Source organism: Exophiala xenobiotica (assembly GCF_000835505.1).
Source record: "Exophiala xenobiotica strain CBS 118157 unplaced genomic scaffold supercont1.4, whole genome shotgun sequence".
NCBI lineage: Eukaryota > Fungi > Ascomycota > Eurotiomycetes > Chaetothyriales > Herpotrichiellaceae > Exophiala > Exophiala xenobiotica.
In genome coordinates, this window is record NW_013562491.1 from 2,770,129 (window position 1) to 2,795,294 (window position 25,166).

The 25,166-nt window shown below is 52.5% G+C and overlaps 7 protein-coding genes across 9 annotated transcripts; all 7 read right to left on the minus strand.

Moving 5' to 3' along the window:
* Window positions 1–13: 13 nt before the first annotated feature.
* On the minus strand, window positions 14–3,771 carry PV05_07256 (uncharacterized protein). Its single transcript, XM_013460064.1, has 2 exons — window positions 3,143–3,771; window positions 14–2,771 (listed from the first exon to the last, which is right to left on the minus strand). Exons 1-2 carry the CDS (start codon window positions 3,399–3,401, stop codon window positions 538–540), a joined length of 2,493 nt encoding a protein of 830 aa, XP_013315518.1. The 5' UTR covers window positions 3,402–3,771; the 3' UTR covers window positions 14–537.
* PV05_07257 (uncharacterized protein) lies at window positions 3,756–7,127 on the minus strand. Its single transcript, XM_013460065.1, has 3 exons — window positions 6,296–7,127; window positions 6,033–6,243; window positions 3,756–5,976 (listed from the first exon to the last, which is right to left on the minus strand). Exons 1-3 carry the CDS (start codon window positions 6,325–6,327, stop codon window positions 4,309–4,311), a joined length of 1,911 nt encoding a protein of 636 aa, XP_013315519.1. The 5' UTR covers window positions 6,328–7,127; the 3' UTR covers window positions 3,756–4,308.
* Window positions 7,128–7,868: 741 nt separating this feature from the next.
* Window positions 7,869–9,795, minus strand: PV05_07258 (uncharacterized protein). Its single transcript, XM_013460066.1, has one exon. The coding sequence runs from the start codon at window positions 9,495–9,497 to the stop codon at window positions 8,481–8,483; it is 1,017 nt and encodes a 338-aa protein (XP_013315520.1). The 5' UTR covers window positions 9,498–9,795; the 3' UTR covers window positions 7,869–8,480.
* Window positions 9,796–10,670: 875 nt separating this feature from the next.
* Window positions 10,671–17,347, minus strand: PV05_07259. 2 transcript variants are annotated; one of them, XM_013460067.1, is made up of 2 exons: window positions 11,170–17,347; window positions 10,671–11,114 (listed from the first exon to the last, which is right to left on the minus strand). In XM_013460067.1, the coding sequence occupies exons 1-2, from the start codon at window positions 17,074–17,076 to the stop codon at window positions 11,097–11,099; spliced, it is 5,925 nt and encodes a 1,974-aa protein (XP_013315521.1). In that variant the 5' UTR covers window positions 17,077–17,347; the 3' UTR covers window positions 10,671–11,096. The 2 variants fall into 2 exon arrangements, with proteins under 2 accessions (XP_013315521.1, XP_013315522.1); XM_013460068.1 differs by having other exon boundaries at window positions 10,671–17,347.
* A 387-nt stretch (window positions 17,348–17,734) lies between these two features.
* On the minus strand, window positions 17,735–19,810 carry PV05_07260 (uncharacterized protein). The gene has a single exon (XM_013460069.1). The coding sequence runs from the start codon at window positions 19,710–19,712 to the stop codon at window positions 17,871–17,873; it is 1,842 nt and encodes a 613-aa protein (XP_013315523.1). The 5' UTR covers window positions 19,713–19,810; the 3' UTR covers window positions 17,735–17,870.
* Window positions 19,811–20,198: 388 nt separating this feature from the next.
* On the minus strand, window positions 20,199–21,865 carry PV05_07261. Of its 2 annotated transcripts, XM_013460071.1 has the most exons (4): window positions 21,685–21,865; window positions 21,411–21,544; window positions 21,264–21,358; window positions 20,199–21,215 (listed from the first exon to the last, which is right to left on the minus strand). In XM_013460071.1, exons 1-4 carry the CDS (start codon window positions 21,786–21,788, stop codon window positions 20,535–20,537), a joined length of 1,014 nt encoding a protein of 337 aa, XP_013315525.1. In that variant the 5' UTR covers window positions 21,789–21,865; the 3' UTR covers window positions 20,199–20,534. The 2 variants fall into 2 exon arrangements, with proteins under 2 accessions (XP_013315525.1, XP_013315524.1); XM_013460070.1 differs by having other exon boundaries at window positions 21,411–21,865.
* A 173-nt stretch (window positions 21,866–22,038) lies between these two features.
* PV05_07262 (uncharacterized protein) lies at window positions 22,039–24,940 on the minus strand. Its single transcript, XM_013460072.1, has 2 exons — window positions 23,826–24,940; window positions 22,039–23,776 (listed from the first exon to the last, which is right to left on the minus strand). The coding sequence occupies exons 1-2, from the start codon at window positions 24,627–24,629 to the stop codon at window positions 22,403–22,405; spliced, it is 2,178 nt and encodes a 725-aa protein (XP_013315526.1). The 5' UTR covers window positions 24,630–24,940; the 3' UTR covers window positions 22,039–22,402.
* Window positions 24,941–25,166: the final 226 nt, after the last annotated feature.

The window sequence follows — 25,166 nt, forward strand, 5'->3', positions numbered from 1 at the left end:
CGTAGACTACGAGTATCTCACGGTTAAGTCATTAGGTCATTCACTTCTGTTTAAGCGGCATGAGGAGTCCCCAAGACGGGCTCTCTAGGCACCAGGCTTTGTGCGAGGCTTCTGTCTGCCTGCACCAGCCTGTCAAGTCGCCTTCAGAGTCATGCAACTCTTTCTGTTCTATGCTGTCTTTTCCTCCTCGATGGCACATTGACCCCCAGACCTAAGTGAGTGAGCCTCACTAGCCGACTAGAGGCCCTAGTCGGCTCGGCCGGAGGCGTCTCGCTTATCCTGTCAGCTAGAGCCAATCGCTGCTCGGGCCTCTTGGTGTGCCTCATCTTCAATTGTCAAAGCCTCACTCTTGACCGTTTGTGTAAGCTCAAATAAACCAGTCCTGATTCTCTGACCAAATGGGCCATCGCCATATTTCACGACATGCCTTCGTCGGCATTAACACATGCGCATAGTGGTTGTCAGCATACAGTATATGTGCCACGTCCTGGGCCAGACCACATCGATGGGCCAGTGTGGGTTTTTCGAGTCTTGCGCTCATCCAGTCATGACCTCGTCGCCTGTATCACCGTCTCGTCCGTCTCCGGCATCAACAGCAGCGTCGAGATCGAGCACGACATATCCCAGGCCAGCTTCGTCGATCACAGCAACCACCCTTCGTCCGATTCTGCCATTGACTTCGAGCCTGGCCGGCCGCATGCCCGCGTCCATCCTTCCGGCTTCAAAGACATGCCGAAGCTCCCATCCATATGCTCCATCACTCCTGATGTCCCGTCTGAACAACCTGATATCAGTGGCTGTAGCAGCAAGGACGATAGACGTGGTGTCATCGACAACCTTGACGTCCAGGATCTCCTTCACGTCGGGGATCTTGGTCACCGGATTAGATATTGTGGCGAACTTCAGACCTTTGCCGCCTTCTTGCCGCAACGTCACGAGCACCTGCCGAACATGGCTCTTCTCTTGCTGGTCTTTTGACGTGACAAAAAGGCGGTACAAATTGTCGTCCACTTCGTCCGGCGCGATCCTGAGGTCGATATTTTGTCCGTCGGTTTGTGCCGGCAACTCCAGCATGTAGCTCGGAAGAATGTTCTTTCTGAACGTGTCTGCAACCTGTCCAAACACTGCCTCAGCTTGCTTCTGCATTCGCTCGACCAATTGCGCCAGTGTAGGATTCTTCTTGTCTTTGCTGCTGACTGCTCTTCTTTTGACGTAGTCGGCATAGAACCCAGCATCTGTATCTTCTTCAAGCAAACCACTTGCCGACTGCTCCTGCCCATCTGATCCGATGTATTTCTTCGTCCTGCTCTCCTTCATCGCGCCGCCCACATATTCCAGCACCATCTTCAGCTCGCTTTCTCCGGTCCAGGACTCTCTCAGCTCTTCCGCCCGCTCGCTGCCTTCTTCAAGAGCTTCGACTTCGCACTCCCATTTCAACCACTTCATAAACGCTGCGAATTCTTTGATCTCGACACCAACATCGAGGAGCAGATCCTCGGCCAGGATTCCCAGGGCATCAACGGTTTCTCTAAACTTCCTGAGGCTCATCTCATCAAGTCCCAATCTCGAGCTTGTCGGGCCAAACCGAGCAAGTCCATCAAGCCTCGATAGGACAACCAGACACCTTTCCAGCGCAGGCATCAGACATTCGCTTGTCAGTCTCCGGACAATGTCGAGGCAATCGCCGACAGCCTTATCCCATCTCTTCAGCCCTCTTTCCCCAACTTCATCGACCAACCACTCCTTGAACTTCGCATCACAATATCCGGTGACGGCAAGATGGTGCGCAGCATAGATAAAGTCCGAGTTCTCGTCCCCCTCGGCCAAAGACTCGTTGATGTTCCGGAGAAACCTCGTTGGTAAATCAAATGCCGCCTTGACCTCTGCAACCAACTGCATCTGAACCTGTGATATATACCGCAACAGGTTGCCCAACTGTGTCGCCTTCCTGGCGACAAGAGGCAGATTTCGCCCAGTCTGAGGTATGAATCTCAAGTCCAAGCTAACGAGATGCAGGCTCGAGTCGGGCCGATCTCCCGCAGACTGCTCCACGACAAGAAAGACGGCTGACAGAAAAGGATGACTCTCCACCCTGATCACTTTCGCTTTCTTGAAGTCGCTGGGCAAGCACCCGCCCACATCTACTGCTCCAATCTCGAAGGAATCAAAGACTCGCAAATGCACTTCACACCGGCCGTCGTCATCACCCTGCAAGCCCACCAAGAGGGCGTCCACGCCGTCCACGCTACTGCCAGGCGCAGACCCTGTCGGCCCACTCACATGAAATACAGCGTCCACGCTTGATCTCGAGCTGAAAATATCATCGCCAGTGCCTACCCCTTGCGGCGGCAATGTAGCAAGTCTCGGTAGAGACATTTCGACATCCAGCGCGCTCAACTCCCGCGGCAGATCAGCCTTCAACCGCAGTAGCTTGTCCACATCAGCTCTTAGACCGAGAATATGGTCTAGTGTGACCCGAGAGTCGCGCTGATCAAGACGTGATCGGATAGCAGTAGAGGAAGGAGAGGCAAAGTGAGTACTCCAGGACAGAATCGTCGGGGTCAATGATCGTGACTCGGGAGAGGATGAAGGATGCGTCGATCTCGAACTGGTTCGCAGTTGTGACTGTGACTGCGAGGAAGAGAAGCTACCGCCTGTGGCCGTCGGGTCCCGCGGCCGAGGACGGGTAGATAGTCGGTGCGCAATTTTACCCGTGAATGCGTTGATCAAGCACACTGTGCCATCTGCAGATGCAACTGCGAGAATTTGTCCTATCGATTCATTGATCGTCAGCCATTATGCCTGCTGCTCTGCGCATGTCGAGTATGAGGGACTTTTTCTTGCATGGTTGAATAGCGTTCTACCCTACGCAGGCGCGTTGCCCTCAGTGCGCTGACGCATGTGCATTCCCTGAAGCGATAGCTTCGTAAATCGTTCTTCCCACCCAAGAGCATCTCACATGATGACATCTCGGGATCCCTTTTCTTTGGTCCGGTCAGTCGCAGCATCGAAGTGCGGACTTTGCGCTGCAAGACCACCCAAGAGCGAGGCGAAAGAGAAAGGAAAGCACTTCGATGCTGCGGATGACCACCCAAGAGCGAGGCAAAATAGAAAAGGAAACGAAAATGAAAATAGAACTCACCGTCTCGTCTCCACGTCACCGCCCTAACAAACCCTTCCGCCTCGTCTGCTTCCCTGTCCTCACTATTGCGCAGACCCACATCGTCACCGTCGTCCTCAGTCTCAAAAGTCGCGCCAAACACCCTCTGCCCATTCAATCTCCATACATCGACATGACCACCCTTCTTCGTAACCGTGGCCACCAAGTCCATGGTCGGACAGTACGCTACCAAGTCGGGCCGGCATGGCTCGATGAGCGTACGTGTGGCGATTGGATGCATTGCGTCGTAGTCTCGCCCCGGGCTTGCAAGCGATGCAAAGCTTGTGATCGATGTATCCTGCCCAGACCGGGTGATTGGCTACTCGGTCGTTGCGCAACAGACCTGGTACCAAATAACCACTGAATTGGCTTGTCATGCCATTGACATTGTTGCTAGGTGAGTCTTTACCGTTATGCGAATGGATTCATTGACGTGCAATGGCAGAGGCGGGTACGGAGTATTTGTCGATTGGTCGCGACTGCGTCACGCGTTCTAAAGGCCAATCATGGAGATGGGAATCGTAGACAGCAAGACTTTGGTTGTTGGGCGTACTTAACCGGACCAAGCGCCAGAGTCAAATACTCGTCCAAACGGGTTTGTCAAGACAATTTCAAGAATTACTGGAGGAAAGATGTTGGCTGAGAGGTCGAGGGGCCGAAGCTCACGATCCATGCCAAGCCCTTTTTCCTTTTGCCTGTCCCTCCCTAAGTTCAGGTGTCAGTGGGTGTCCCCTACTCCGTACGGAGTGACTGGGATCTACAATTTCAGCCTCACCAGCCCTCTGGATCTTTTATTTACAATATAACATGTCCCTCGGTCTCCTATCCACTGTGACAAGCCGGTGATCATGATGCTGTCTATGCAGAATATATCATGTTCTCCTCTTATTTTTGGCCTTTGCCAGTCAAAAGAAATTCGTAACATCTGTGGTCCTGTTTATCCATCTCGTCTCCTGTGACATCGCATAAATCACAAATAACACCACCATACAATGCGGTCAACGCTATCAGGGCCAGACAGAATCAAGGGAAAGATCGTCAGCTGCGTGGAAGTCGAAGGAGTGGTGACCTCAAATGGCAGGCCATGATTGGTGGGAACGTACAACATTATAAGCGAACGTTGAAATAGTTTCAGTGGTGCATATCAATTAATGCTGTTGTATCATGCCACCAAGATATCTCAACTCATCGAGAAGTTGTTGCATGCTGGTAGAGTGAGGAAGAGTCGTCTCACGCAGACCCGTCACTTGAGGACGGAAATCCGCCGGTCGATGATGGTCTCCAAGCACCAAGGGAGACACGATTTCGGCGCCGGCTGTTGGCTTGAGTGTCACGCCAGATCCAACCTCTTCCGAGGGTAAACTGTAATGCTGGAATTTGCTCCAGGAAAAGCTTGCCTCCTTAGCACTATCGAGATCGGCATGAGAGCTTGGTGCTGCCGAGGATGCCACTGAGCTGATTGTTGAAAGGCTGAGTGCCGAAGGTAAGCCATTTGGTTGGGAATGCGGGTACTCTTTTGTCTGTACATCGTTTGAGGTTCTGGCTTGATTGATAACCTCAATGGTCTTGGAATCAGCACAACCGTAGTCTTCATCTACTGGCGGACTCATTGGCTCAAGATCAATAACGCTGGAAGAATATTCCGATTGAGGTGAGATCCTCGTTGTGCTGAGAGTCCAATCGGAGAAGTGGCTTCGCTCCTGGTTGATGTAGCTATCTACATTGGATCCCGTCTCGATAGTTGTGCTCGAGAATCGGCTTTGTAGATTCTCCATCTCGATAAGCAAGCGCTGTGTGGGAGACCCATCCACGCTGCTTGGCGGGTATGCCGACGACGGCGTGTTGGGCAGAGTCGGTAGTCGTTTCTCGAGGTCGATTGGTACCTGGCCATCATCAGTAGGCGGTTGAGCTTCGACTTTGACCGCCGTCAGTGGTTGGCCTGGCGTGGATGCAGGAGACGCCACTTCTTTTAGAGTCTCCAGCGGTCGATATGGGGTGCTTGCTGGCTCTGTCGGCTTCCGCTCTGGGGTGCTCCCCCTCGTCAATGGGTTGCGCAAGGACGATGGCTCCCTCGAGAGCGATCGTTGTCTACGATGCTGAGCGAAGGAAGCTATTGTGACGGGTGCCGACCCTTCAATCTTTGCGTCGAAATCTTGACGCAAGGCCAGCCCGCTCGCCGGACCGGCTGATGGAAGATCGGCGAGCTCTAGTGGTTTTGCGGTCTCGACGGTGGATGAGGTGGGTGTCACACTGCGCCGCGAACTCCCTCGCGAAAGGAAAGGAGCAGGACTATACTCCGGACGGCCTCGATCCAAGGCACTGTCGGGGCTTGCTATACGTGGAGATTTCAGGGCCCGGATGGCGCCTATGATCCCTGCCGATCTGTTGCTTCCACGCGAAACAGACCTGCTCGGAGCCTCGAGTGATGGTTTCTTGGTCAATCTGCCAATTTTCAATTGTGTCGTGGCACTGCCAGGCTGAGAAGGTCCTCGGGATGATGCTGATCTGCCTCTTCTGTGATCGGCACTCGCTGGAGAGCTGCTTGAGGACCATGACTGCTGTGCTAAGGTAGGTGATGTCTTCAGTCGCGGCAACGACGGTTTTGCTGGTACTGGGCGAGGGTTCATGAACTTGTCGGAGGGGTCCATGGTGCGAAATTCGGAGCTGGTTGAGCTGACACTGTCGTTACGAGATCGACTGCTGCTTAAAGCAAAGGGTACATTCAAGACATTGACGAGTTGACCAGGAAGGAGAGGGCAGGCTGTTGTTGAGGGCTCGGCCGAGTTGTGGAATTCGATGTCGTCGTCAAGTTTATACTGTAGAACAGGTATGAGTCAAAATTCTTCGGAAACAAGGGGGCGGGTAGTCATACATAGTACCAGTATGTTCCCCCCATTCTCAGACCTCCTTCCCTGGGAGTTCCGGTCGAGTGATTGCCTCCGTCGCAGATAATGTTGGAAAAGCTATGGCATCCTGACCAATGCTCCGGGCCCGTGCGTGTATCTCTTTGCATGGGGTATGCGGTGGAGAAGTTGTCCCAGGAACCGTAAAGGCTCACTGACCTCGTAAAAGGAGGAACACGGCTGTTGCGCACAATCAGTCGGTATCCAAGGACAATGCATGATGGCAACGTACACTAAAAAGGTCATGAGCGTTGTAGGAGGCATTCTGCTGGATTATGTAAGTCACGGAGGGGGGTTCCCCTTTTTTTGCAACAAGCGGCCCTGCAACTTTGACAAGGTTATCTTGCCTGCAGGAAGCCTGTCTCAAGCAATAATAAACAGAGCAATCCTCTGAATCGAGGGGAATGAAATAATGTCGAACTCCAGACAGACCAGCTGGCAGGCGACCATGCAGTTGAATATCTGAGGTAGAGATGCGCTGACGGAGAATTATAGTCGAGTCTAGCCCATGCCAGTGACGCCACGAGCCCTGTCGACCCAGAAGGCTACAGAAGGCTTCAAATTGGATGGGTATTGCGAAACTCAGGCCGACCTCACGGCGTAGGGTCCAGCGAGATGCGTGACTGAAGCATGATTTTGCAGGAGGTGGGGATTATGGGGGCCGTGCTGAAACCGACCGAAGGCACGTCGGGAACGTGTTCGAGATGTTATGTTTGGAGAGCGCTTGTTTGAGGATTGGATGGATCTTGGGATGATGATTGTGATGTTGAAATGAGGCCAATGACAAAAAGCGAGCGTGGTGCTGTATGAGGCGGGCAGGCGCTTGATGATGGTGATTGCAGGGTAAGAGGAATCGCTGGGGCCAGGCGCTTGCTGGTGCAGCGATCTGGGAAGTCTCGACCAACGACAAGTGGCAAGGCAAAGGAGGGAGATGACTGGTCGTAGGAGCTCAAGAGGACGTGATGAGGCAATAATGGACAGTATACTGTATAGAGAGAGGCAGTGTGCGAGATTGCAGTCATTGACATGAAGGACCAAATGCAGTCGCCAAACGCAAAGTACGGAGTAGGAGGCAGACGAGAATAGATTTATCCAGACGTGCTAGAAGCAGCCATGATGGAAGTCAAGGCCGGCAATCAAGGCCAGCAAGGAACGGCGCCAGATCATCTGGGGAGGACATCGGATTCGGCAGTCAAAGTCCCATGGGTGGTAGGACGTGTGCACTGTGGACGTCGGGACGATAGGGTGGCACGGTGGTCGGTGGTCACTGACGGTCAAGACTCAAGACTCAAGAGTTCGAAGCGAGCGAGAGTGTGAGGAAGCGAGGGGTGTGCTGTGGACAGAGATCGGCTTGCACAAGCGAGATGGCTGGACTATTGATTCAAAGAACCTGTTCGTACTCTGTATGAAGTCTTGAAAGGGACAAGCGTCGACCAAGATGGACCAAGATGGATGATGATGAGCTGTAAATGATGAAATTGGAATGGGCACAAATGGGCCTCCAAATCAGCCGCAAGCAGGGATTCATCTCTTTTACGGAGTATCTCACTTATTAGCCACCACCCAGGCCACGGCCATTTCCATCAATCTTCGCTTCCAATTTTGGGGCATGCCACTCGATTGGTCGGACTTGCATGGCTACTCTACGGCGAGAACGGGCAGCCGTGGCTACTCTAGGTACAGATACATAGTAGTTGGTTCCCAGCCTCTCACAGAAAAGAATTACAAGACTGACGGATACCACGGTCACTCATGGCACTACTATGGATACCTAGGCATAGCGTTGATGGCGTCAAAACCTTATGGCCAACTCTTTTCTTGCTTCTTCACTAAGTCTTGAACTCATGCCAACAAGTGCAGAGACAAAATACAGTCACCACCAGAGAGGAGGGACAATATCAGGAACAACACCGGTATCCAAGACAATGCATGAACACGACACCCGCAGCAACTCTTCGGGTGACACTGGTGACTGGCTTCTGCTGCAAGGTATCACCAATGTGCACCAACAGTGGCTCGCAACCGCCCAGAAGTCCTGAAATTACCCGCAATCAGCCACTCAAATTCACTTCCCTCCACTCCTTTTCAGGCCCCTCGGACGAAGAGCGGTGCCTGAAAATGACAAGCCTTTAAGCACGTGGTATCAACCTCGAGCTCGAGGGTGGCCTAATTCATAAACACCAGGAGCAGTGCTGTACGAAGTCCTCCGTACTTTCGCCTTTACTCCGTATGATCTCTGTTCGATCTTCATCTGATCATCCTAAGAGCATGTGTTGTGCGCAAGAACACCATAGCTTGTCTACCTTCGCGGTGTAGTGCAATGCAAAGTAATAATACACCTCAAAATGCTGTACACCTTTCCAAGTCTCTTTTGCTCTTCCCATCTCCCATCTCCCATCTCCCATATCCCTCTACCGCTAAGGTGCCGCCTTCCTATCCAACCGCCTCACCACACTGCCCAGACAAACCTTCAACAGCCCCGGCGCCGTTAACTGCTCACCGTCCTCGCCACTCCACGGCACCGTATCCACCATATCGCGAATGTGAAATTGCCCGCTCAGCGCGTCGTCCAACTCCTTCAGATTCTCCCCGGCTTCCGGCTCCCTACCGACCTGGAAGAACTGGATGCCCACCTGCCACGACTCCGCGCCGAATGAGTCCAACTTCTTCGCCGCACTGACAATCACGCTCTCAACGTCGTCGCTCGGCACGCCGTCCGTGATCACGATGATGTTCAAGGGCTTGACACTGGCCTCGTGTCCGTGTGCCTGACGCTCCATCGACTCCGCCACCTCTCCCAGGTACGGCTTGAGGATCTGGTTCAAACGGGTCCCTGTCGGGGTGCCGCCCAGGGGTCGGACGCTCTGGAACAGGTTTTGCACTGCTTGTGTCGTGGTGATGTTCGTGTACCCACCCAGCTGCGAGTTCGGGTTCCGGTGGTTGAGGAAGTAGATGTCGATGCCGTCGGCGTCATAGGCCGTACAGATCGGTGCAATCGCCGCAAGGGCTGCGGATGTTTCTCGCCAGCTGCGTCCCGCCATAGAGCCGCTGTCATCGATCAGGAAGACGGTGTCGAATTCGCGGAGGAACGCATACGGTGAGTCGTCAGAGACTTGCATGGGTATGGCCAGATCGGCTGGACTGTGCGGAGTGGCCGAGTATGGAGGTGGTGCGCTCGCAGGCTCGGTTGCTCGTGGTCTCCGAGTTGGCGTGGTTGTGAAAAATGGGTTGGTCAAATCGTTGCTGCGACTCGCAACGGATGCGCGTCTACTTGATGCCGATGTCGATGCTGAGTTTGATGCGTTGCTAGATCGCTTCGAGGAGAACCTCTTCATGAAAGACATGGCTGTATGTGGTCCCCGTGATATCCTTCTTGATGATGCTGATGACTGGGAATGAAAAGAGTCGCGGGCGAGGAAGATGGGGTCCTCCATTTTGAGTGACAAGTCGATGAAGTCAAAGGTAGTTACACTTTGGTGAAGGAAAGCGCAGTCTGGTTCGGTTTGTCACCGACACGTGGTTAGCAAGTTAGGCACTGTTGATTGTTTGCTGGTGACACAGTAACGTCTGTTTGAGTTGCTCTAACAAAGAATCTGATCAAGTATCCTCTTTTCTGGAGTCAAACCTGCTGGGTCCGCAAACCCCGTTGCTTTATATCATGTTTACTGTTCAAGTGAGACTTTTTTTGTGTACACATATGTGGGCTGTCACACGCGGGAAAGGCTTCTTGCAATGCCCCGGTGGGATTTGCCACGAGTACGCCTAGACCCGCGCGAAACAATGGACTCCTGATCAGAAAATGAGATGGCTCTACCCACTATGGCGTGCTCCATGCTGGATCAGCAGCGTTTCGTGTGTACTATGGTTTGCCTCTATTGCTCAGGAGAACACGTTGAAGGCATTGTCGATGCGTGAGGCTGTGCCTGCCTCGGCTGATCCTAGCCCAGCGTGTCTAGCCAATCAAGTCCAGGATCCAGCTTGCTAAGAAGGCTGAGCCACCGTTGCACAGCCTTGCAGGACGTGCAGGGTCCGATTCCTGCCGGCGATGCTGGGAATCCAGGAGGATTCTACAGCCTAGTGGCCACAACTCCCCATAGGTCGCCGTGATGCAAGGCTGTGCGATCACTCCATCTCGTGTCACTCTACCCCGGATCCAGCTGCCTCGCATCAAGCTTGAACCCCTTTGCCTAGACAGCTTTGAGAACGTGGCAAATAGACGCCTCACCAGTGTATTGGGGAGCAATGCTGCTCAAGTAGTGTTTCACATCGGATGGTCCTGATGAGCTGAACAAGGCCGCTGTAGCTACGAGTAGCATATGGGAACGTATCTCGGGCCCGCCTCCACCGAAGGCAGACTCAAGTCACCGTGCACAAATTGGCACCTGGATGGGGCTCCTGAAGGAGCGGACTCTGGTGGATTGCACTGCCGAGCTGCTCCTTCGCCCATCACTCTTCACTGTACGATAGTCAGCAGCTCTTCTATCCAGCCACTCCTGCCGGGGAAGGCGAACAGGAGCCAGATTAGATGAAATCATCTTCGTATGCCGTCACCGGCTGATTCCCAGATCCATCCGCGGCATCCGTAGAAGTGCCCTGAGTCGTTCTTGGGAAGAATAAAGTATACTTTATATGACAACATTGATAGCTATGGATGGCAAAAAATGTACTTGTGCCCCTGACCGGTCGCAGGGCGGTGCATTCGAATATTCAATCAACCAACGCCACCCCGAGTGTTATCACACTGAAGACCACGCAACTTCTCTTTATCCAATGCTGATATGATTCGCGTGCTTCGTAAATCTTGGTCGTCTCATTTCATCCATTCGTCATAAGCCTTCGACAAGCCAAACACATAAACAGACAAATGCCTACCATCAACGATGCTGTATCCTAGGTCAATGTGCGCCATGCTTAAATGCGTCAAGTGAATAGCAATACGCGGTTCCAGCTTGAGAGTTGGCGCCTGACCGCCGAGGGTAACCGCGCGTAAAGAGGCTCATTGCAAATACCGAATCCCAGGGCACAACGCAGAACTAATGTCGCTTGTATTTCTGCGGAGTACGTTAGCACCAACGAAGTGAACCTGGATGATGCAATACCACATACCTCGTCAATTCTCCTCAGGTTCTGTCGGTCCAGCATATTGCCTGCTCCCATCAGTGTCTGCCCAACTGCCTTCGTGGCACCAATAGCCGGTCGTAGAATTATGGTTGGGCTTTGCTTCAATATTGCCGCAAGTGCTCCCTTGGCACTGCCACTTGCCATCACTTCCCCAGGTACGGCCACGATGGCATCTTTTGCAATCAGCAGATCTCGTTCCAAACTGCCATAGGCGGTTCTCAAACCCTGCCTAATACCGACTGGCTGATCAGCATAGAGAGAGATCTGTTTCGTAGCTTCATCGTCTTCATCTGGATCTTGGATCTGCTCTCCTTGGACAAAAAGCCCTTCTGTGTTTTGCAAGACTTGTTGCGTACCGATGGCCATCTTGGCGCCTAGGTTGACCAGTTCGGTCGTTGTTGTTTTAGCAAAGGCGAGGGCGCCTTTTTGGATGCTTCGCACAAGTCTTCCATCTTTGCGATATTCACGGATAGGTACTGCAATGAGGTCTCGGACTCCGCTACTGACGTCGACCAGGGGACGTATGGGTGCTAACCCGGCAAGAACTCCAGGAAGCTGGTTACGTTTGACATCCGGCATCCAAATGTTGTTGAGCATGATTCCAAGGCGATCAAATCCAGAAACTCCATAGAGAATGACTCTGCGTAGCACCATATCTGCACGGTCAAGCACAAAGAAATTCATGAACTCGGTGGTCCGTCCTGAGCGCAGTCCACCATAATCAACTCGTTTAGGTTTGAAGTCCAGCTTGACTTGGACAGCGTTCACCTCAACCCGCTGTAAAAAGGGCGGATTCGAAGGTACATCGGATGTCGGTGCGCTGTCAGCTTTGAACTCAAAGAAACGGCTCATGAAATCCAATGCGTCCTGGTCGACGTGCAGTCTCAACGGAAGAACCGTGACCTTGAGCACCATTTCAGAGGCCGAAAGCTCCGCAATTGGCTTCACATTCAGGAGCTCAATATGCACCATGTTGGTACCTATTTCTCGTTCGCCCGCATCCTGCATGTACGTGGCAAACTTCTTCCAGGTTGACGTAGGGACATGGTCAAATATCTCGAGCTTCCTGATCCGAACGTCTACCGAGCTTTCAACCTCGCCGCCCCCCTGGGGGAAGGCCACGAAATCGGCAGACACTCCCTCGAGCTCGAAAGCCATTTTATGATGTTTGCTTCGATTCAATTTGAGTCTTTTCTGCCGAGGAACAGTATTGGACTGGCGATGCGACGTGGTTGCCGTCACAGTGGTCCCCGTCGCGTAACTCCCAGTCTCGCTTACCATGTCGTCAATATCGTGGTTGATGGTCGCTGCAAGCTCTCTCGGATCCTTGTTGGCGGGGATCCCAATGTAGATCGAATTGAACAAGAAGTCTCCAATCACGGACTCGTCCTCTTCTTCAGCTCCGGCGGTGCGACTACTGCTCCTCGGCCGTCTTGCCATGGCCTTTGTCTCAATGTCCTTCACCACCTGCGAGATTTTGTCTCGTGTTAATTGCCAATCGTAACCGTCAAAGAGATTCCAGATAACGTGGACGTCTCTGACTCGGACCTTCACCGGAGAACGTTCGAAAACTGTGTCGCTAGACAAACCATAGGTATTTTGCTCCGAGTTCCATCGATGTGCAGTTCCACCCACGGATGATTTGGGTGCAAAGTGGTCAGTCCTGAGATCCAGTAGACTGTGCATCACGATGCTCTCACTCGCATCACCAGTACCGGCTCCTCTAACATCAACCGGAGCGATGTGAATAGAATCAGACATTGCAGAGCGACCAAGATTGGACTCCACATGGCTTGCTGTCATTTCATCATCCGCGTCCTCAGCCTCACCGTACATATCCCTTAGGGAATCATGTTCGTCCTCCTCATCATCTGACAGCGATGCTGCTTCGACAGATTTCTCAGTAATGCTCGTCCGCGAGGCTTGGAGTCCAAGCTCTGGTCCAGGCTCAGTGACAAATGCATTGCCGGTGAAAGAAGCCAGCATGTCCTGGATCGGGACAATTTCGGTGCGGAACTTGGCAACCTTTGAAGGGGCCACAGGCGGCGATAGCCCGCTGAGAATCTGGATCATTGTTTGTGTTGAGTCAGCGCAGGTCTCAAGGAAAAGGAGATTGTTCCGAAACTCGATGTCGAGCTGAGCCTGCTGTGTGATCTTGTCTGCTGCGATTTTGACAACTGCCGATGCCGAAGACATAGACCCTACGGGCACGAAACCGGCCTTGGTCAACTGTTGCACCTGATCGTTCTCTTCGAAATAGAGCTTGTGGTCAACGTTGGCCGATTCTTGTCCCACTGTTGAAGCGTCATTGATGATCAACAGCGAGGCCTTTTTTATATCGAGGTTATTTGTCGAGCCCCGTTTCTCGTTTTCGTGCCGTATCGCAGCATCAGTCAGAACGAACAAACCTTTGGCAGGGCTTTTGTCCGGGTTCAACGCAATGGCAGAGTCTCTGAAGGCCAGAAAGAATCGAATTTTCCTCGCTAAGCTGTTGGCGTCGACATTGCTGGATGCCGAAGGGCTCGACGGCTGCGATTGTGGGCTCGGCACAGAAGGCGGCGCGCTGGCTTTCAGCCGCTCCGTCAGGGCAGATATGGCCATGACTGTCGGCACTTTGTACTCGATGCACGTATTCGAAAGCTTCATCCGAACAGTGGGCTCCATTTCATCCGCAATGAAGCGACACATAAACATTGGAGGTCCCATAACAGTGCGGTCTTGCGAGATCACTTCGCTAATCATCAAGTCCTTGTCGCCGCGAGAAAGATGCCAGGTGGCAATTTGGGCTGCAGCAAGTGAAGGCACATTGATGTGAGCGCCCTCAACAAGGTCGGCCTTGAGCTTGATGGGACCAAATTCCTCGTCTACATCGAACCGGAAATCAATCTTCTTGATCAGTCCAAATGTGAGGATACCAGGGCGGTCGTCTTCAGGAAGATATTTCGTGACGGATGAGAGCTTCGAGATTTCATCTGTGACCTTGGTCAAATGAGGCATCCAGCGCAGGCCCTCGGCTCCCGCCTGTAAATCTCCAATTGACAAGCGCAACACGCCTCCCTTGCGACGCTGTCGTAGCAACGTGTCGACCATGATATCGTCTTCTTGGTCGTATTTGTCTCCGGATGGTGTGATAAGCGACAAAAGCCTGTCTAGATCATCATCATCTGGCGAGTCTGAATAGTGCAATTCAAGATGGCGGATCTTAGCATAGACGTCACTGCGTGATCTAGAGCCGGCAAAAAGTGGTCCAGCTATTGCTGCACCATCAATGACCAGGCGCACGTTATTTTGGCGATAAGCTGTTTTGATGGCCGAGGTCTTAACTTGTACAGTGGACTCAGATCCAATAAGATCGAGAATCGCGCCCGAGATACGAACATCAACCTTAGGCAAGGTCGATGACGGATCACTCTCTGCCCGTGGTCTCCTCTGAGGATCGTTGAATCTGACCGTTCGTTGCCTTGGGACCTCTGCTACAGGGGCTGTAGAACCCTTCACAGTGTGCGTCGATACAATTGAATTGCCTAGATCCAGAAGAGAGCTCAAGCCCCCGCTTTTGCTAAGCACATCATCTATAACCAGAAGATCCAGCACAATGTGGACAGGTTTGATCTGCACGTCGTACCGATTTCCAGTCATAGTGGCCAGGAAATCAAATGGTTTCAGCACAGAACTCGTCGCTATTGAATCTCGGACGTTGATTGAATCGACAAATGACAGAACCTCTCTGTCGCCATGGGTGGCGACAATGTTCGAGATCGATAGCCGTTGACCGCCTTGTGCACCTTCAAGGTTGCTAAGAGATATTGAGGTCAAGGACAGTTTGAGAAGCGTCGTCTCATGGGCTATCATAGATTCGATAGTCTGGAGAGGCACTTTCGTTGGCGGCCTCTTAGTGACCGCTTCACAGAAATAGAATGTAATCTTGTGTACATTGATAGCCGGAACCTCCGTATTGGTCTTAGTCGTCGCGGACTTCGGCTCCACTGGTGACTTGGGCAAAGTATCTGGAATGACCTGAGAAGCTTTGACCAGGATCCGGCTGACCATGATATCGAGATCGATGGTAATTTCTCCTACCTCTACACCAAGGGCTTGGCTTGTTTGCTGTAGAGATGGAGCTTGCTGTTGTGAACGTAAATTTTGAAGCCGCGGGCCATCGAGAAACGTACTTTCCACTAATTTCGAAGAGTCAGGACGAGTTGGACGGATTTGAGAATTGCGAGAAGGGCGAGATGACACTGCCGGCTCTTGTCTTTCTGCTAAAGCTTCTGCACGGCTTGGCTGCGGAATCCTCAAGCGCAAGGTGTCGAGATGCAGAATTCTGGAGCGGTAGTAAGGGGACAAGCTATTGTCAAGTATGCTTTCGCCGCGCGATGCCTCACGTTCCAAGCCGGAACGGGACTCTTCACGCGCCTCGATCTTGCCCTCATTGACATTCGTGGATGTGTCGGCTGCTGGCTGCCGTGTCTGTAAAGCTTCCTCCTTACGCTCAGGCGCTTTCGTTTGGGGTTCCTGCCTAGAGGTGTCTGACCATCCCCAAGCGCCTGGCATGTCCACACCGCCACTTACAGCGCTCATGTACATGCTCTCTGCTTCATCATGGGTGAACATCTTCGACTCTTCCAGATTCTCGGCGTCGGGTACCTGATAGCTCTGCTCTGCGGTAATCCTACGGTTGATCGATCCGAGCATATCCTCTGCATGAGCCCGATTGTCCACCGGTGTCGATCTGTCCGATGACCCCGGCCGATTCGGAATGCCTCTCGCGTGTCGCTCAAAGACTCCCGAGTCTTCCAAAAAGGCATCGTCAAGGCCCAGGCCGAAGCGAGAATTGCTTAACGAAGCTGGCGGTGACCGATCTGAACGTTGACTGAGAATTCCACTGCTAGATTGCCCAGTGTCGCTATTATCACCACGGTCGCTAGGATGGACGAGCCTCGGACGTGATTTGGTCAGCTTGGGAGAGCTCAAACTCGAGAACTCTGAGAATGTCTCAGACTCAGAAAGTGCGAAAAACTGAAACTCGTCTATTCTTACTGATCGTCGGGAGTCGGGTTGCGTGTGAGTGCTATCTGCCCGTTGCAGCGGATCCAGGGCGATATTGCCTATCGCAAGCATGAATTTGATGTTGTCGGCTGGGGGAACCCCAGACCTGGAGAAGTCTAGTTCCACAACCACGTTGACGTCCTTTATCTTGACAGACAACCGGTCTGCGACATCATTCAGGAAATTGGCGACAAATGTAGGCAGTGACAGTCCACCAGGCATGCCCAGTCCGACTTCCTCGCCTTGTGAGGATGCCACCGACTCCTGCATATACTGAGACTGTGACTCGAGAACGGCCTGTAGTTCATCTCTTTCGTCCGGTGACTCGGCTTGCAGGAAGGAGTTGGCCAGATCTTCGGAAGTCGGAATGACTTGTGAAATCTCCAGGTGCCCTCCGTCTCCACGTTGTGAACGGCGACCGCCCGGATCGTGCACGGCTGGCGACGATATTCGGGGGAGGGTCGCACGGTCACTTCTGCTTGGGGCTTCATCTGCTCTTGAACGTGCTGTGTCATGCTCTTGTGTAGTCTCTGGCCGTATGCCGACTACCATCTCCACGCCTTCCACTTCAACTTCAATGCCACTAACGTGCAGGTCTGCCGGGAGCGTGAGCCGTAGTAATCTGATCGAGGCATGTGTGAGGGTAAACGAGGACGGCAAGTGCAGGACATTGATGAGTCTCTTGACCTTGATGCCGACATTCTTCAGTTCTACGACCGTCCGCTGGCCCCAAGTAAGACCAAGGTTGTCGAGGTCCAATCCTTCCGAGTCGATGAAGTCGAGGCGAGTCAGAGCATAGCGGAGAAGCCTCTTTTGAAAGTAGGACGGAATGAAGTAGGACATTGTGGCGGTAGGAGAGGGACGAGCCTTCCAGTAATGGCACAGGCTATGAATCTGATGTGGTCATGATGGATGACACTTTCTCGAGATAGGCAGGCATGCGAGAGAGACCCCGAGGCAGTAGAGCCCGGGAAAAGACAGATGGTCAAAACAAACAATCAAACAAACCGCCGATTTGATTGACAAGACGGATTTCTCATCGGGACGGTCTTCAGATAGAGTCGTGATCGTCTTCTCGGTCAAACGCAGGCGCAGGCGTGGAGAAACCCTGAAGGGTCACGTATAATAATGAATGACAGTCGGAGAAAGCAGGCAACAAACACAAATGACGGTTGGGCGGCATCGGGGCGTTCTGGCCATGTCATTGGTGGGGCAGAGCTGCACGCGACGCTTAAGCAGATGATCTTTGGATGCCCACCGATGCCCATCACTGCCCAATAGATAAGCACCCAGGCAGACACTCAGGCCCTAGTAGCCTAACCGTCTCTAGCCTAAGTTGATGAGCCTCTATCTTATCGAGAGCCAACAGCTGACTGTGATTCAGCCTCGTTGGCCAAAAGCCGCTTCACACTCAGCAGATCACTCCTCCAGACCATTCTCCATAGTGTTGACTGCTCTACTCCGTATCTTCTGGGTCAATCTCTAGTTGGACACAAGTCGTCGGATGTCGAATCAAAGGTAAAAATATGCTTGCTCCAGCTATGTGAGCCACTGCTACGCCTCATGTAGAGAGTACTGCTCTTACACGCAGCTTAGGAAAGTTGAATCTCCTATGCTGATGCACGCATACCATCTCTTCACTCATTGTCTTCGTCTTCTTCGTCTTCGTCCTCCTCCTCATCCTCATCTTCGGAATCTTCCTCTTCTTCACCCTCTTCATCTGCAGCTTCAAGCGGAAACTCCATCACAATGAATTGACACCACTTCTCAAACTCACTCCTCCACTCTCTCAGCAACTTCGCCTTCGTGCCTTTTCCCATATAGCCGTCCGTGATGCTCTTCGTCCACTCAGCCGTCTTTTGGTCCTCAATAGCGCACCACTTGAGCGAGTTCTCTGCCATTGTGCCCAGGCCCTCCAACCCCAAGTTCTCAAACGCCATGTACGCCTGCCAAAAATCATGACTCAACCCGTTCTTCCCGTGTCCCAAGATCGCAGGATCATCATTGTTCAACGACACCGGGACTCCCCTCGACAGCAACGCAGGCAGCGAATGGGATAGGATCGAACTCGACAGCCGCAGAATCTCGTTCGATATCGGACAGCTCTCCACCAAGATCTTCTTCTCCTTCACCATATCAATCAGCAAGGGATGCTTGTACAGCGAATACCCATGCCCAATTCTTCTCGTGCCCAATAAGACCGCATCAAACAGGTTATTGTCCGTACTGTCCCCATCTCCAAGACACTCACCCGCGTGAAAGAAGAACGGCAAATCCACGCCCGCTTCCGCACACTGCTTCCTGAACCAGAAAATCATGGGTGTAAGATCTTTCAATGTCCTCCCCTGGTCCTCCTGCGCCACGAAATCGTACCCACACACCAGATGCGGATACTTCTTTTTCATCCTGATACACTCCTTCATCGCATCCGCAATGGCTCGATTATCCATCTTCCGCACCGTCGTCCAGATGATCCTAGCACCCTTGAAGTTCTTCCCCTGAGGGCTGGCCTTGAATTTCTCAATCTCCTCTTGCAGGGCGGCAAAGAAATCGTCAAATCGCCCGACAGACCCCGTCGTCTGCCCTGCCGTCCTATACTCAAATTTAAACGCCGCTCTTAGATCCACATAGCTAGTCCCGTCGGCCGCCAACTGTCCTAGTAGCCTCTGAATTGCCCGCCGGAAGATAGGCTCGTAGAACAACATCTGGCCAATCACCAGAAATGTACTCTGAAACTTCCTCCAGATCGCATCCGGCCCATGATGATGACACAGACTCTCCTCTGCCGTAATCGTGCATCGACTGGCCAACCATTTTTTGAACGTAGTGTCATCGTCTGGAAACGTCCTCTGCGCCTCGCGAATCGGGACAGGGGTCCGCGCAATGTAGCTACTCGTCCAGATCGCGCCTCCACATTCGCTCTTGAGCTTCTTCAACTCCTCGTCACCATAGTACCGAAACTCGAGGGGCCCAAACTCCCGCCTTTTGGCGTCACTCAACCCTTCCGGGGCGAGGATACAAAAGCCTGTCTCGGCCAATGCCTGGTCAATCAGCCAATCGATATCGATCATCGCGTCCAAGTGTGCGTGCAACAAGGCGCCTTTGGGCATCTTCTCGATGATCTTCCACAGGTCCGTCTTCTCGATCCGGTCGCGGGCCAGTGTGAACATCATTCCAGGGTACAGGTTGCCGCCGTTGACGTCCATTAGGCTCTCCTCGAACTCGGACGTCCATACGTCCCTGAGTTCTCTTCGACGGATGGCCGCCATGATCTGAGACGCCTGCTTCGCCATGGGCGACATGGTTTGTTTGAACATATGGTCGTGGCGTTTCTTCTTTTCTTGCGCGATCAGGGCGTCGCGGCCAGCCATGTACCGCTGAATGAACGGGTCGTCGACCTGTGGGATACCTTCTTCCAGCTCCCATTCGAGTTGGGAGTCTATGGACTCGTTGTCTGAGACAACGTCTTTGGAAGCCATGGTTATGTCAACCACAGGAGGAGTCTGTCGGACTGTTGTTCGAGGATTGCCTAGGGAGACTCGTTGGACTCATTGGGTAAAGGCTCGTGTGAATTTCAGATAACGGATGGCCGGCGGAAGTCCGCTTGAGGCGTGCCGATCCTTGGCGTCTTGTTATGCCAGCACGAGGAGACGAGCAGCATCCCGCCTGATTCGATGTGCGCCAACGCCAATAGCTACCTTACCACGTAAAAGATGCAGCCATGTCGTCTAGATGCGTAAAGATGCAAAGTCTCTAACGAAGAAGTCAGCAAGCAATTACAAGCACACATGAGTATGGGTCTGCTCAGAAATGGGAGCAAGGTCGACCGTTGGCTGTACCTACACTGCCTACACTGAGCCCGTCATTTCGGCAGGACCAACAAAGACTCACTACACTAGGCTGAAAGGGCAAGGCCTTGAGTAATGGAAAGCTGTTCAACGGAACAAAATCGCTTGTCAAGTTTGGTTGAATCGGTGTTGTTATTGCTTTGGCCTGGAAAAATCAAGGCTGTTCTGCAGGTGAAACTTTTGCTCCGTGGTCAAAAGGAAGGCCGCAAGAATGGCCCAGCTTTTCAGGCATTGCTGCTTCCTCTGTCTACTCTATGTCTATCGGTCGGGACTGTATCCGCGAGTATCACGGGTTGCCGTTCGTCATCAGTCGCCCCAATAAGGCCAGTCATGCCACGACACTCTTATGATGTCTAATTTGTAGCCATGCTCGACATGTGCACAGATCGGGTTGTGGGCAAGAGATCGCATATGCACATCGTGCTGAGACTCGAGTCCTTCATCTTCGTCGCCTCAGATCCCGCGATTGAATTCGACCATTCCACCTTCACCACCTTCACTCCAGAACTCTTTCTCCAGGCTCTTTGCACTGACCGCTTGCCGTTGCGGAAACGCTGCCAAAGCAAGCGGCAGAGCAAAGATACTCGTCGTAAGAATCAGACCAAGATTGATTGGCAGGACCATTCTAGGTCGTTGCTTCAACCACTCCGTCTTCTGCAACCGCACAAGAACGAGCGGCGGAATAACCATAATGGGCGTCGCATTCAAAACCCGCGAGATAGCAGTTTCGCCCACGGCTAGGGTGGCGGCCTTCCGCGATTTGCCTAAGCTGGCAACTTCCTTGCCCGTCTTCTCACGCTCGGCCTTCTCCGCCTCGGACTGGACGGGGAAGATATCGATACCACGCCGGATCTCCTCGCCTCTCATGAGGAAGACATTCAGAGCGCCGGCAGAAGCAACGGCTGCAAAGGGGACCAGACGGCCGAGGATGAGCCTTGTATTTGGGGAAACTCTCTTGAGGCGTGGGACGATCGAGTTGAGCCCAACTGCAACGGAGCATGATGCGGACACGGCCAGCAGGTAGCTCTGGATGAGTGTCGTGGTAGACAGCGGCGAGGACTTATTTGCATTGGCACTGTTGATTGCCACGTTGAGAGACTGATTAATTATCTGCCATGCGACCGTCCCAGTTGTCTAGCACTGTTACAAAGTGATCACTCGAGCAGCGGAGAGAAATTGTACCGTCATGTTCGGCGTCAGCATGCCCGCTGTCACCACCAGATTCGAGATAACAAAGCATGACATCCGGAAGGGGAGAAATACTGGCGCTCCGGTATCTGGGGCCTTGTCAGTTGGGAATACGTGCCGTCATGACTGGTCCCTGCGAACCTGGATGGAGTGTAGAATCCACGATCTTCTTTGCGTTCCATATTTCAGGAGTCATTTGTTTTATTGCCCCCGTCTTGTAGGATGTGACCAGTTGCTTCGCATGTTCGAGGCCGGAGGATGAGACAAATAGTGTCCTAAGTACGGTGCGTCAGTCAACGAACATTGGACGACGTCTGTTCCGCCTCTGCCTCCATAAGTCACGGTATTTCCCACACTCAGGGTGCAATTTGTCGCCAGCAGAGCACAGATATTTCACACCATTGCCTCTTCTTACCTCGGATCTGCTATCTGGGCAGATTGCTTGACACGACCCCAGTAGGTGGAGAGGTCATACTGAGAGGCCGGCAGGTCGCGATTGCCAGGCAGTGACGCCGACATGTCAGGCAGAGGTGCCTGGCGAGGTGCTACGGCTCGTCAGAGTACACGCGAAACCGGTATCGACGACTGCTTGACAGCTCCCGCAAAGATGAAGTTGCTCATGTGCGGCGAGACAATTCAATCTGGCGATTTCGACGGTCAATGTAGAAGAAGGTTAGCCGAGTGCGATATTGCCGCCCTTAACCGAAGAGCAGCAGCTTTGGACGGAGTACTTGAACATCTGCATCGTTCCAGATGATCCTTCTATGGCTTCTGAGAGTCCGAACTCGATTATTAAGCTATCTAGACGTCGCTATGTGATCCAGGACCTTGAAGCAATCCTTATTCACAGCTTTCAACCATTGTTTCAGCTTTGCAATGATGCAAAGTAACCATATCTTCTGGCTCAAGGTTTAGCTCAACTGAGGACGAGTACATGTTGATGGTGGCAAAGCGCAAACATGGGCGAGGAAGTCGTTGGTGTCCCAATTCTTGTCGCTCTCAATAACCCTGTAGCCCACCCTGACAGGCTTCAGACTTCCGGGCGGAATATTGGATGAGGTTTGTGGCTCGAGGGAGAAGACTGTTGGCATTGTCGATGGAAAGCAGTCTGCACAGGTAACGCCAACAGAGGCTTATTCTTTTAGAGCATCAGCGAAACTCTTCCCTTCCTGTACCTCGCTCGTTTCCGCTCCCTTTCCGTCCGACTGAACTTCATCAGATTTGGGCTGCTGTGAAGTCTGACCGGTCGCCTCTTCTGCGCCGGTGCCACTTCCGTTTGGGGCTTTCTCTTCCTTTGAGGTTTCAGCTTTCCACTTCTCTGTTTCCTCCTTGATGTCCTGCGCCTTCTTCTCTGCCCTATCTCCTGCCTCAGACGCAGCTTCTTCAGCGTTATCCGTGGTCTCTTTCGCCTTCTCAGCTGCAGAGTCCTTCACATCCTTAGCTTGATGCGCACTCTGCTCGGCTTTCTGCGCCGCACTGTTCTTCAGATCTTTTGCCTGCTTGGCAGTTTTCTTTCCCTTTTGTGCCGCCGTAGTTGTCGCATCCTCGGCCGCATCGGCAGTCTTCTGAGTCTTCTCGGCGGCAGCGTCCTTGAGATTCTTCGCCTGCTCGGCAGCGCTGCTGGTGGCAGTCTTGATCTTCTCACCCAAATTCAGCGCACCCTCCTTCATCAGCTCCAAGTCACGTTGGAACTCCTCGACCACTGTCTCGGGCTTTGCTTTTGACGCAGCTTGTTTGGCCTTCTTGGAGGCCTTCTTGGCTGTATTTTTGACTTGTTGTGCAACTTCTCCGAGTTCATTCTTTACTTCTTCTGTGTCCACAATAGCATCTTCTTCGCCAATGTCTTCAGATGTTCGATGCATTTCTTCCACAGCTTCACTGAGTCTGCGTGCCACACCCTTCGACGCGTCTTGTAGGCTCTGTCGAGCACGAACGGCCATCTCGCTTGCCGAACTGCTACGTCTTCTATCTGCTCGCTTCAAATATGAAGTGATAAAGAATTGCAGGAACAGCCATGTCAAAGGCGCAAGGTACATGCAATTCAGAAGGATCGCGAACACTTGACCACTGGTATCGAGACAGTGCACCCATTGCAATTCATCTCTGTATCTTGTTTCTTCTCTTGCCACAAGATCCTCTGCAGCATGGACAGCATCGATTCCGAAGGGTCGACCTTGCTCATTGAGAACATTTTCAGCAAGACCTTCGTAGCCCGCAGCTCGTAGCGCAGCCTTCTTTAGCCAAGCTCCAACGCCAGCGGATGCTGTAGCTATTGCACCTGATGCCGTGGCGGAGAGGTCGCTGGGAATACTGTACGCGATCTTCGAGGCCACCTCTCCGGGATAATAGGTGTAAGCAACGCTGACAGGCATCTGGTAGGCAACGAACAAATGCGAAAAGGCATACGTAGCTCCAACCACGAATTGGGTGATTTGAAGAGTCGTCAGTGACTGCTTGAACCACTTCGGTACGCGGATGCCAAGTGCAGAGAGGAGATAGAATGTGTACTGTAACCATATCAGCGGTTGAATAACATCACGACATCCTCCGACTTACCATGACCGCATGGATACCCGAGTTGACAAGGACAAACATCCAGATGGGCGGAGACATGTACCTAATACCAGCCCACATACACAGCATGGCTCCTGCATGGTGGTATGTCTGCAGGAAGCTGCTCTTTCTCCCCTTGGCCAGGATGATGCATGTGTCAATGACTTCGTAGAACTTGGAGAGGTAAAACAGCCAGCCATAGAAGGCCAACCCTTCATTCCAGATTCTGCCGGCGTCTGTTGTTTCTGGACCCAGGCCATCTGCTGCCAAATGGAACATACGGTTTGTCATTGACCACGCGCTCGTTGTCGCATTGTATGTTGCAGCACTTCCAATGCCTCGTGGACCATGCAGCTTGCACAGCGCATCTACTGTTCCTGCCACGGTTGGCTGCTCATTCCAGGCTGGCAAGCACAAGTGGAGAGTGTTGACCATGCCAACGAAAGTCCATGCTGAATATGCAGCCAAGACAATATTGTGTAATATGACAAGAAGCTTGAAGAACCGTGTCCTGCTGAAGGCCCAAGGCTTGTATTTGCGATTCGCATTGACCGAGTTCATGAAGGCGACGAATGACATATAGACAAGAGCCACCGTAATCGGCACGTTGGGAGATAGAACAGCATTGTAGATATCGGCGGGGATCGTGAACGGATGCGCAAGAGTTGGACTGTCCGGAGGAGGAGGCAAGGTCGTTGGCTTTGGGGAGGGCGGAAATCTGAAATATGAAGCTGGCAAAGTCGCGACCTTGACCCGTGGAACAGTGTCCTCTAGGCCAAGCCAGTCGAAGATTGCTGTCACTGACATGACTGATGCTACACCTAGTGAGTGCGCAGTCGTCTGGTTCTCTCAATTCTTGGCCGCAGATGCGCGAGGAGGTTTGGAGAGGTGAAAGGTTGGCTGGATGGTACCTGCGTTTGGAAGCGGACGCGAGCGATGAGGGAAGAGAATTGAATGAATGATGACGATGGCTACAACAAAGCCATAGTCATGAAAAGGTCTATAACCGGTCGTTCTGAAGACAAAAGGCTGCGTTCTTTCTCAAAGAAATCAGCGAATTTCGCGGTGGAAGCGAAAAAGAGTGTCGGAAGCGTGCTACCGGGGGTGTGAGTGTGTTGTGCGTTACGTATGTGAAGGTACTGTGGCAGCTCACCACATTTTTATTGAGCACCTACGTCATGAAGGAATTAGAGGCCGAGGCACCCAAAATCCTGAAAGTCTGGGGAGACACAAGGCTAACTTTGGTGGCTATGGGGAGCTAACTTAGGGCTCGCTAGGCGGTAGCGTTGCTTGAGGGACAGCCTTTCACTTCAACAATCCGTCACTTTGGCCTTCGGGAACAAA

What these genes read in the sequence shown, in the direction of transcription:
- PV05_07256 (XM_013460064.1), bottom strand. Translation starts at nt 3,401, where the DNA reads ATGCATCCAATCGCCACACGTACGCTCATCGAGCCATGCCGGCCCGAC. An exon ending in GGTGACGTGGAGACGAGACG is followed by an intron (nt 2,772 to 3,142) that starts GTGAGTTCTATT and finishes ATGAATCGATAG; the next exon opens with GACAAATTCTCGCAGTTGCA.
- PV05_07258 (XM_013460066.1), bottom strand. Translation starts at nt 9,497, where the DNA reads ATGGAGGACCCCATCTTCCTCGCCCGCGACTCTTTTCATTCCCAGTCA.
- PV05_07261 (XM_013460071.1), bottom strand. Translation starts at nt 21,788, where the DNA reads ATGTCGGCGTCACTGCCTGGCAATCGCGACCTGCCGGCCTCTCAGTAT. An exon ending in GCCCAGATAGCAGATCCGAG is followed by an intron (nt 21,545 to 21,684) that starts GTAAGAAGAGGC and finishes CACCGTACTTAG; the next exon opens with GACACTATTTGTCTCATCCT. An exon ending in GGATTCTACACTCCATCCAG is followed by an intron (nt 21,359 to 21,410) that starts GTTCGCAGGGAC and finishes ACAAGGCCCCAG; the next exon opens with ATACCGGAGCGCCAGTATTT.
- PV05_07260 (XM_013460069.1), bottom strand. Translation starts at nt 19,712, where the DNA reads ATGGCTTCCAAAGACGTTGTCTCAGACAACGAGTCCATAGACTCCCAA.
- PV05_07262 (XM_013460072.1), bottom strand. Translation starts at nt 24,629, where the DNA reads ATGTCAGTGACAGCAATCTTCGACTGGCTTGGCCTAGAGGACACTGTT. An exon ending in CGGGTATCCATGCGGTCATG is followed by an intron (nt 23,777 to 23,825) that starts GTAAGTCGGAGG and finishes ATATGGTTACAG; the next exon opens with TACACATTCTATCTCCTCTC.
- PV05_07257 (XM_013460065.1), bottom strand. Translation starts at nt 6,327, where the DNA reads ATGCCTCCTACAACGCTCATGACCTTTTTAGT. An exon ending in ACGCTCATGACCTTTTTAGT is followed by an intron (nt 6,244 to 6,295) that starts GTACGTTGCCAT and finishes TGTGCGCAACAG; the next exon opens with CCGTGTTCCTCCTTTTACGA. An exon ending in GGGGAACATACTGGTACTAT is followed by an intron (nt 5,977 to 6,032) that starts GTATGACTACCC and finishes CCTGTTCTACAG; the next exon opens with TATAAACTTGACGACGACAT.
- PV05_07259 (XM_013460068.1), bottom strand. Translation starts at nt 17,076, where the DNA reads ATGTCCTACTTCATTCCGTCCTACTTTCAAAAGAGGCTTCTCCGCTAT.